The sequence below is a fragment of the Sebastes fasciatus genome, chromosome 13, assembly GCF_043250625.1.
Source record: "Sebastes fasciatus isolate fSebFas1 chromosome 13, fSebFas1.pri, whole genome shotgun sequence".
NCBI lineage: Eukaryota > Metazoa > Chordata > Actinopteri > Perciformes > Sebastidae > Sebastes > Sebastes fasciatus.
In genome coordinates, this window is record NC_133807.1 from 33,490,793 (window position 1) to 33,501,508 (window position 10,716).

The window sequence follows — 10,716 nt, forward strand, 5'->3', positions numbered from 1 at the left end:
AAAATATCATTAGTTGTGCTTATTATTATTATTGTAATGAATTTTAAGACAAGCATGCATGAAATTTTAGATTTTTTGAATGGAGTTTGGTTTAACAGACTCGAGACTGGACGTCAGGTTACCAGCAGTTCCACAGTGTACCTTTGGGGGGGAAATAGTAAAAAGTCTTGGTGTATTGGATGCATGCCGAATTTATAAGTGCTTCTTACTGAATGTAAAAATATCATTAGTTGTGCTTATTATGGTTATTATAATGAATTTAAGACAAGCATGCATGAAATGTTATATTTTTTGAATGGAGTTTGGTGTAACAGACTCGACGTCATGTTAGATTCCAGATGTTGCAGCTGCGCGCATCGTTACCTTTAAGATGCTGCAGGAGGATGAAGCTGGTTTCAGATAAACTCGACACCATTTTAACCAACAGAGAGAGAGAGAGAGGTCCTGGTGAATGTCGGATTGGATTATTTGTCGGCCAACTACCGGGAAGAGAGGAGGAGGTCCAGGAGGAAGAGGAGGAGGAGGAGAGGAAGAGGAAGAGGAGGGAGCATCATCACACCTTCCCTTTAAAGCTTTCGGGACAGAGGGGGTGAAGGAGATAAAAAAAGAAAAGGAAGAAAGGAGCGAGAGGGAGGGAGGGCGAGAGAGAGAGAGAGAGAGACCGAAAAAAAGAGAAAGATGTCATCCGGTGGATGGAAGCACCGAGGCGGAGCCGTGGACCGCGGCCGACCAGGAGCGCTCTAGTCCGGGTACTTGACGCCGAGGCTTCGGGACCGACGCTGAGGCCTTTTCCTCCCGGAGATACAGCTACTAAAAACACATTAAAGACCTCCTGAACATCCTGAACAGCTGCTGAGATCAGCACCACATCCTGCTCAGCTTCTGCAGAGAAATAACCTGGATTTTTTTTGCATGCAATTCACCAGATTTTATATTTACAGTAGACATAAGCAGATTATATTAAAGATGCACCATTAAAAGCATTAAAAGCAGCATGACATCAACCATCTCAGAGATTCATTCATAACAGCCGAACAGCTGATTTAAGATCATTATCTTCATCACATATTCTCATTTAATTAATCCTGAGCAGGTTAGAGAGAAGAGGAGAGATTACAATTACAGGCCTCAGGTTGTACTTTCATAGCTGCAGTTTGGAGCGTTTCCTCCTCCAGAGCTCCGGTCCTCTCCTCTCCTCCTCTGGTCCTCTCTGGTCCCCGGCTGATAGCTGCTGCTCCCCGGCCTCCCTCCTCCTCTCTGGTCCCTCTCTGCTGGCTGCTGGTCCCCAGCTGCTGGCTGCACTGCTCAGGATGGACACCTCCTGGAGTAATTTCCTCTTTCAGGTGAGTTAATTGATGCAGGAGCTGCTTGTGTTGTGGTTTTGGGAGTATATTTTTGGGGAGGGGAAAAGAGGAAGAGGAGGAGGAGGAGGGAGGAGGGAGGTTGACATGTCTGCATGGGGTTAAAGAGGGAGGAGGAGGAGGAGGAGGAGGTGATGAGGAGGTCACAGAGGGGTCAGGATGGAGCTGGTGAACTCCTCCACATGTTTCCTGTTTAAACTCTTTAAATTCACCTTTTATAAATAAACTCTGTTAATAATGAAACTGGAGAGCAAAACATGTGAATGACCTCTCAGCAGGGCTGGAATACCAGCAGCCAGAGGCTGAGTAAGTATTCACATCATTTACTACAGTAAAAGTACTAATACCACACTGTAAATACACTCTGTTAAAGTAAAAGTACTAATACCACACTGTAAATACACTCTGTTAAAGTAAAAGTACTAATACCACACTGTAAATACACTCTGTTAAAATAAAAGTACTAATACCACACTGTAAATACACTCTGTTAAAATAAAAGTACTAATACCACACTGTAAATACACTCTGTTAAAATAAAAGTACTAATACCACACTGTAAATACACTCTGTTAAAATAAAAGTACTAATACCACACTGTAAAAATACTCTGTTAAAATAAAAGTACTAATACCACACTGTAAATACACTGTTAAAATAAAAGTACTAATACCACACTGTAAATACACTGTTAAAATAAAAGTACTAATACCACACTGTAAAAATACTCTGTTAAAATAAAAGTACTAATACCACACTGTAAATACTCTGTTAAAATAAAAGTACTAATACCACACTGTAAATACACTGTTAAAATAAAAGTACTAATACCACACTGTAAAAATACTCTGTTATAGTAAAAGTACTAATACCACACTAAACATACTCTGTTAAAATAAAAGTACTAATACCACACTAAACATACTCTGTTAAAATAAAAGTACTAATACCACACTGTAAAAATACTCTGTTATAGTAAAAGTACTAATACCACACTGTAAATACACTGTTATAGTAAAAGTACTAATACCACACTAAACATACTCTGTTAAAATAAAAGTACTAATACCACACTAAACATACTCTGTTAAAATAAAAGTACTAATACCACACTGTAAAAATACTCTGTTATAGTAAAAGTACTAATACCACACTAAACATACTCTGTTATAGTAAAAGTACTAATACCACACTAAACATACTCTGTTATAGTAAAAGTACTAATACCACACTATAAAAATACTGTTAAAATAAAAGTACTAATACCACACAGTAAATACACTGTTAAAATAAAAGTACTAATACCACACTGTAAAAATACTCTGTTATAGTAAAAGTACTAATACCACACTGTAAATACACTCTGTTAAAATAAAAGTACTAATACCACACTGTAAATACTCTGTTATAGTAAAAGTACTAATACCACACTATAAAAATACTCTGTTATAGTAAAAGTACTAATACCACACTAAACATACTCTGTTAAAATAAAAGTACTAATACCACACTGTAAAAATACTCTGTTATAGTAAAAGTACTAATACCACACTAAACATACTCTGTTATAGTAAAAGTACTAATACCACACTATAAAAATACTCTGTTATAGTAAAAGTACTAATACCACACTAAACATACTCTGTTAAAATAAAAGTACTAATACCACACTGTAAATACACTCTGTTAAAATAAAAGTACTAATACCACACTGTAAAAATACTCTGTTATAGTAAAAGTACTAATACCACACTAAACATACTCTGTTATAGTAAAAGTACTAATACCACACTAAACATACTCTGTTATAGTAAAAGTACTAATACCACACTATAAAAATACTGTTAAAATAAAAGTACTAATACCACACTGTAAAAATACTCTGTTATAGTAAAAGTACTAATACCACACTATAAAAACACAAAACGAAAATACTTTTCCTTAATTTTTTAGATATTTTTCACATATTTATTGGACATTTTTCACTTTTATTTTTTTAGATATTTTACTAATGAGTTTCTGTAATTTTTTCAACATATTTTGCTAATATTTTTCGGACATTTTTTCAGATATTTTTCACATATTCTTTTGGAAAAATTTCACTGGATTACCAATATTTATAAGAAATTTGCAATTAAATTATGTGCAACTAGTTGACCGGCATGGAGCTGGAGGTCTGGGGCCCCTGGAGGTCTGGGGCCCCTGGAGGTCTGGGGCCCCTGGTGGGATAGTTGCCCTCTCTGCCTGGCTGGTAGTCCATCCTTGGTTCTTATGAGTCCCAATTTAGATTTTGACAAAGTTGTGATGCAACTAACAATTATTTTCATTACAGATTAATCTGCAGACTATTTTCTAAAGTAATTGATTAACTGTTTGGTCAATAAGACGTCAGAAGGAAGCTGACAGCTGGAACCAGAGAACGTTTGACATTTCTGCTTGAAAATAATCAGAATAGTTAAATGATCAATTAGTGGACTAATAGGTAGATTTTTTACCTTGAACACCAAACCGTTACCCAACAGTTAACCTTTAACCTTTGACCTCCCGTCGGTGGGCCATCACAACACTGTTTCTATAACCCCGGTGGATCAATAAGTCGATCAGACCTGTGAAGATGAACTGTGTGTTGGAGGATTAATAAATAAATGTGTTCCTGTTTGATTCCATCAGACGCCGTCGACTCAGAGCCAACCTGAGACGCCTCTTCAGGCCGAGCTGCTGCCGGAGCTCACCGGCTCGGCTCAGAGTCCTCCAGCCGAGCACATCGTCACGCCGCCGTCCACCGTCGACACCGCCGCGCTGAGCGAGGAGCCGCTACCTGGTGAGGAGGGGGGGATGGCGGGTCTCAACCTGTTTCATGAATAGATTATTATACATAACAACGGTCTGTTATACATAGCAACAGTCTGCTATATGTAGCAACAGTCTGTTATACGTAGCAACGGTCTGTTATACATAGCAACAGTCTGTTATACGTGGCAACGGTCTGTTATACGTAGCAACAGTCTGTTATACATAGCAACGGTCTGCTATACGTAGCAACAGTCTGTTATACGTAGCAACGGTCTGTTTACAGAAATTACAGACAGCAGAACGCCGTGATTGACCAATCAGAATCGAGTATTCAACACAGCCGTGTAATGAAATATATATAAAATGCACCAACGACCAGCAACATAAATAAAATGTCTATGAACAAGTCGGTGTTTCTGTAAGTTATAAACAACATAAATAAATGTTGAATGGGTGGATATGTGTAAGACAGTGAAAACATTTAAAAAGTTGAAATGTTTGTTGACGTTTGGCCCCTCTGCTGTGTCCGCCAGTCAAACTGCTCACCAAGCCGAGCCGGCCCGCTCACATCTGCGCCACCTGCAACAAGGAGTTCAAGAACAGCTACAACCTGCGGCGGCACCAGTCGGTGCACACGGGCATCAAGATGAAGGACCGCGCGGCGCGGGAGAAGGAGGACGCAGTGAAGGGAGGACGGGTGGAGAAGCAGACGGTCCCTCTGTCCCTCCTCCACCTCACCCTGCCGACGCAACCTCCAGCTCCTCCACTCCCTCCGACCGCCACCGCCGTCGCCGCTGCCGCCCCGGAGTGCCAGCACCCCCAGCTCCCCCAGCTCGGTCAGCAGCACGCCAACCAAGAGAGCCAGCCGGTCTCCGTGTCCATCGCCACGGCAACTGTAACTATGGCTGCACCGCCTCAACCCATCCAGGCAGCTGTTGTTGTCGTGGGCTCCATGGAGCAGGTGGGTTCGCTGGTGTGCAGGGAGGTGAGTGACCACGATCAAACCACCATTCAGGGTTGATTTATATTTATATCTCCTAGTTTTGGTCATTCAGAGTTTATTTTCTACCGATTTCATCTGCATGCAACGTCCACAGAAATACCAGCAGTCCTCCAAATACCATCTTGTTTTTTGTTTAATATAAGGCGGCAACAGACGTCTTTGTTCAGTTAGCAAAAAGCAACGACGGTAATGTGAACGCTAACACTAGCGGAGTCAACGTTAGCTCAGCTAAGTTTGGAAATAACTGAAAGAAGTGGGGTTGTATTTATACTCCCGTGTTCTGAGATGTAAAATACTGTTTTTGTGAATGGAGTCTGGTGGCTTTGAAGAGAGCAACATATAACGGATTCACCTCCCCGTCAGAAAGGGCTGTCTGACGGCGAGGTAAAGCGGCTTCTAAAGCGTTTTCTGACAGGTAACCGAAGCCGCTCTCTTCAAAGCCACCAGACTCCATTCACAAAACAGTCATTTTACCTCTCAGAACAGGAGTTGCTGGTCTACTGCGATCGGTTATTGTGTGACTTTCTGATCTGAACTAACGTGGCGTCCACACAGCAGTACGTCGCTTAGCTTCCTGTCGGTACTCCCGTCTGCTTCTCCAAACTGGGAGCACGCCGACCGCCATCTAAGTTACTGTATTAATACACCGACTATAAGGATGTATATATATACTGTACATGTAGCAGCGTCATCATCATACTTGCCAACCTTCCCGATTTTCCCGGGAGACTCACGTTTTTCTACAGAATGATATAACAACCTAAAAAAAATAATAAATAATAATGGACCCGCCTGCCCCATCAAGAATATCAGAGTTTTTATCTAATAAATTTACTATTTTATTCTCAGAGAATATCAGTTTTTTTTCTTGTAATTTTCTGTTGTTTTTTCCTCATAAATTTACCACTAATATTCTCAGAGAATATCACAGTTTTTTTTGTAAATTTACCACTTTAAACTCAAAAATTCATATCCATAAATCATAAAATATACGACAAAAAACCTTGAATATTCTCTGAGATTATATTATTTTATATATTATTTTAAAGGACCCGCCTTTTAACTTCTCTGCTGCTGCTCCACAGAATCCGAATCCCCACCCCAACACCAACCAGGTGAGGAAGAACCACGCCTGCGAGGCGTGCGGGAAGGCCTTCAGAGACGTCTACCACCTCAACCGCCACCGTCTGTCCCACTCGGACGAGAAGCCGTACTTCTGCCCCATCTGCCAGCAGCGCTTCAAGAGGAAAGACCGCATGAGCTACCACGTGCGCTCGCACCAAGGCGGCGTGGAGAAACCCTACGTCTGTCCTCACTGCGCCAAGGCCTTCTCTCGGTACTAACGTAGATCAGATGAGACGTTTAGGGACCTTTTTAAAGGAGCGTAGAGGTCAAATATCTATCAGTTTTTAATGACTGGTTTTGTTTTGTTTTCAGACCGGACCACCTCAACAGCCACGTCCGACAGGTGCACTCTACAGAGAGACCGTTCAAGTGCACGGTAACGTCTTCATCTGTCTGTTTACTGGAGTTCAACCAATATGGGTTTGTGAATCATATAGACCATGAAACACTGGATAATAATGATGATAATTATGGTGTTTTTAATAAAACAAATCTAACCTGAAGCGAGCCAGAAATAACCGTCTAACGTTACATATTACACATTAATATGAAGCTGGTTGTTGTAAATGAAAGTTAACAAAGAAAGCCATGTGGGTAAATAAATAAAAAGTAAAATACAATCAGAACTGAAGCACTGTGAGACAAAACAAACATTTAGAAGAATGAACTTTCAGGACCTTTTTCTACGACGCATATTAGGGCCATTGTAGGTCAATACAAATAATAATATTCACAGTATTTCAGGGAAAAAAACTCACAAATTTATGAGAAAAATTAATCGAATATTCTCTGAGATTAAAGTGGTAAATTAACAAGAAATAAACTCACAAATTTACGTGAAAAAAAACTGTTAAAATAGTGTTGTTTTGTTGGATCAGCATCATTTATATTTTATTTTTTAACTTTATAATCTCAGGGAATATCCATGTTTTTTCTCGTAATTTTTAGGTGGGTTTTTTTTCCTCATAAATTTACCACTTTAATCTCAGAGAATATCATTTTTATCTAATAAATTTACCACTCTAATCTCAGAGAATATCTGAGACTTTTTCTAGTAAATTTACCACTTTAATCTCAGAAAATATCCAAGTTTTCCCTCGTAATTTTGCATAAATTTAGCATTAATATTCTCAGAGAATATCAGTTTTTTCCTCATAAATTTACCACTTTAATCTCAGAAATTCATAGTCATAAATCATAAAATGTACGACAAAAAACTTTGAATATTCTCTGAGATTATATTATTTTATATATTATTTTTCAGGTATTTAATTCACATCATGACAGTGAATATTAAAAAGTTACCTATAAAGTAATAGAATATATCATCCATATTGTCTCTAGTTGTATTTCTGAGTGTGTCTCTTGCTACTCTCACTACATGTATGTATCCATGCTGGTCTTTTATGTTTTCCCACAGACGTGCACGTCGGCGTTCGCCACGCGGGATCGTCTCCGCGCCCACCTGGTCCGTCACGAGGAGAAGGTGCCGTGTCACATCTGTGGGAAGCTGCTGTCTGCCGCGTACATCACCGACCACATGAGGGTCCACAACCAGTCGCAGCACCACGCCTGTCACCTCTGCAACCGCAGTAAGTCACAGGAAACGCAGGAGGCTTTTATTGTGGAGTTGCTACAGGACGATGCGTTTATTGTTTATTGTGGAGCTTCAAGTATTCAAGTATTGAGGAGGTGTTTGTGTTTTCCAGGCTTCACAACGCTCACCTACCTGCGTGTCCACGCTCAGAAGCACCACGGCCAGGAGTGGAAGGAGAGCGGCGGGGCGCGGGGGGGCTTCGGTGGGACGGGGGCCGGGGGGGTGCTGCTCTGCCAGCTGTGCGGGGTGCAGTGCAAGACGGCCACGCAGCTCCAGGGTCACATGGGCACCCACGCCAACCAGGTGGACCCGGGCCCCGACCCGACCACGGCGGGTCCCGTGGGCACCACCAGCGTGGCCGTCACCGTGTCCAGCGCCAGCGCCGTGGGACTGCTGGTAACGGACTGCTCCGGCATCGCCCCGCAGCCCCACAGCTAGCACGCTGGGAGGGCCAGGGGGGGAGCAGGGGACGGAGACGGCAGGAGGCCAACGACGAGGAAGAGGAGAGACGGCATCCAGTCCAGATGTGTGAGTCATTAGTCGAGAAACACGTTCACTGGTAACATGTAAAGTTCACTGAGTTTACACGTCTTTGTGTCTCCAACTGCTCTGGTCTTTTTGTAGTTATGTTCTGTCTGTGGTTGTTTTTTCTTTTTGTAGTCGCTTTTCATCTCCTTGTAGTCATTTTGTGTTTCTTTGTAGTTGTCTTGTGTCTCTTTTGTGGTTGTTTTGAGTTTCTTTATAGTTGTTTTGTGTCTTTATAGTTGTTTCGTGTCTCTTTGTAGTTGTCTTGTGTCTTTGCAGTTGTTTTGTGTCTCTTTATAGTTGTTTTGTGTCTCTTTGTAGTTATTTTGTCTCTTTGCAGTCATTCTGTGTCTATTTGTAGTCATTTTTTGTCTCTTTGCAGTTGTTTTTCTTGTCTCTTTTTAGTCATTTTGTATCTCTTTATAGTTGCTTTGTGTCTCTTTATAGTTGTTTTGTGTCTCTTTATTGTTGCTTTGTGTCTCTTTATAGTTGTTTTGTGTCTCTTTGTAGTTGTTTTTCGTCTCTTTGTAGTTGTTTTGTGTTTGTTTGTGGCCATTCTGTATCTCTTTGCAGTTGTTTTGTGTCTCTGCAGTTGTTTTGTGTCTCTTTATAGTTGTTTTGTGTCTCTCTTAGTTGTTTGTGTGTCTTTGTGGTCATTCTGAGTCTCGTCCTGGTCGGTACGTGTGTCTTTGAGGGACAATTTGCAGGTGAAGGCCGGGGAGGCCCGTGACACTTTGGGCCTCTGGGCCCGTTCAGTATTCCATCCATCCGTGTGGTTCATGATGATATTTTGTGACATTTCCATGCGTTTGTTTTCACTTTCCAGATGTTTTCTTAACAGACTGCCAGAAGTGGACTCAGACCGGGAGAAGATCCTCTTCCCTCCTCAGCGTTGTTGGTGGTTTCGTGAGGACGTCGGCCTTCTACTTCCAGCTCCGTCAGCAGTGTTGAACAGCTGACCTGCCACCGACACTGAGAGACACACTAACTGTACGATGTCTCTGCAAATCAGACGGGTCAAAGCCAGCGAAGAGACGTCTGTGGATTAGACGATAAGGAAACCTCTGCTCATTCATGAAGCAGGAAGATTAATGTGTATTTTTATTCATGTGGCTTAGCGATTAGCTGTTTCTATTTGCCATCCTGTCATCGTTTTAACTGTCGACTGACTTGCACAGACTGTCATGATTTTGTAAAGCCGTTGATGTTTTTAGATAATTTATATTCCATGATATCAGTGTTTGTTTATAATGAGACCTAAGGACATATGAAAACACGACTTAATTCATTTTAGAGGTCGACCAATAAATCGATTCTGGCGACATGTGGGCTAAAACTTTGCGGTCCGGTCCGGGGAACAGCTGGTTTTACAGCAAGCAGACGAGTGGTATTCGTCATATTCGACCTGTTTTCAGTTTAATTTTCCCCACAAAAGTTAATATATATATATTGAATATATAATGCAGCACTACCAGTCCATGATACGAGACAAGGCAGACAGGGACAGACAGGTCACTTTAACTTCCAAATGAATCCAGACGCGTATCCATCCATTCATGAAATTAAATCTCACACTTTGTTCCAGAAGTATTTTTTATTTACATATTTATTAATTTGACTTTCATGTTCAGTTCCAGATTTATTTATTTATTTATTATTGTATTTATTTTTTTACTTATGTTTTAATTTAATTTAATTTATTTTTGTATTTAATTTGTATTTTTTTATTTATGTTTTTATTAATTAATTAATTAATATATTTTAGATGTCAGTTAGTGGGGGGGTATCAGCTTCTTCCTGCTCCAAACCATCGGTATTATATCGGCCTTTAAAGATCCGCCATCGGTCGACCTCGACTCTATTTTTTAACTCAACAGTCTCCAGTTTGCCTTCGTGAGATTCTTCAGAGCAGTGAAAGCTAACAGGACTCTGGATCAGCTGTTTCAGACGGGCCATCGTGTATATAAACACTTTTCTATAGCTGATAGAGTTGTTTGTGTATATCCCCCCCCCCCCCCGATGAACACTGAGTGTGCGTACCTTCTCTGCTTCATATGGTCTTCGCTCTGTCTCTGGATGCTGATCTGTAACTCTTGATGAAGGTGACTTGTTGACTCGTAGCTACCTTCCTGTGGCTGTGTGCATATTGATTGTACTTGATGCATATAGAGCATAGCGCTGCGTTACTACTGTATTAAAAATAAGCAGTAAAATGACTCAAGGTGACATCATCCTTCATGAGTGCCTGCTGGAGTACATCTACTCAAGTAGTGTACTTAAAGTACACATTTGAGGTACTTGAGTCTTTTCTT

General features: G+C 40.8%; 1 protein-coding gene across 3 annotated transcripts; it reads left to right on the top strand.

The window, feature by feature from the left end:
* Window positions 1–510: 510 nt before the first annotated feature.
* On the top strand, window positions 511–10,620 carry maza (MYC-associated zinc finger protein a (purine-binding transcription factor)). Of its 3 annotated transcripts, none has more exons than XM_074657032.1 (8): window positions 511–1,343; window positions 4,032–4,182; window positions 4,688–5,139; window positions 6,243–6,493; window positions 6,595–6,658; window positions 7,703–7,874; window positions 7,992–8,407; window positions 9,231–10,620. In XM_074657032.1, the coding sequence occupies exons 1-7, from the start codon at window positions 1,311–1,313 to the stop codon at window positions 8,315–8,317; spliced, it is 1,449 nt and encodes a 482-aa protein (XP_074513133.1). In that variant the 5' UTR covers window positions 511–1,310; the 3' UTR covers window positions 8,318–8,407; window positions 9,231–10,620. The 3 variants fall into 3 exon arrangements, with proteins under 3 accessions (XP_074513133.1, XP_074513134.1, XP_074513135.1); XM_074657033.1 differs by having other exon boundaries at window positions 9,246–10,620; XM_074657034.1 differs by having other exon boundaries at window positions 4,688–5,115.
* Window positions 10,621–10,716: the final 96 nt, after the last annotated feature.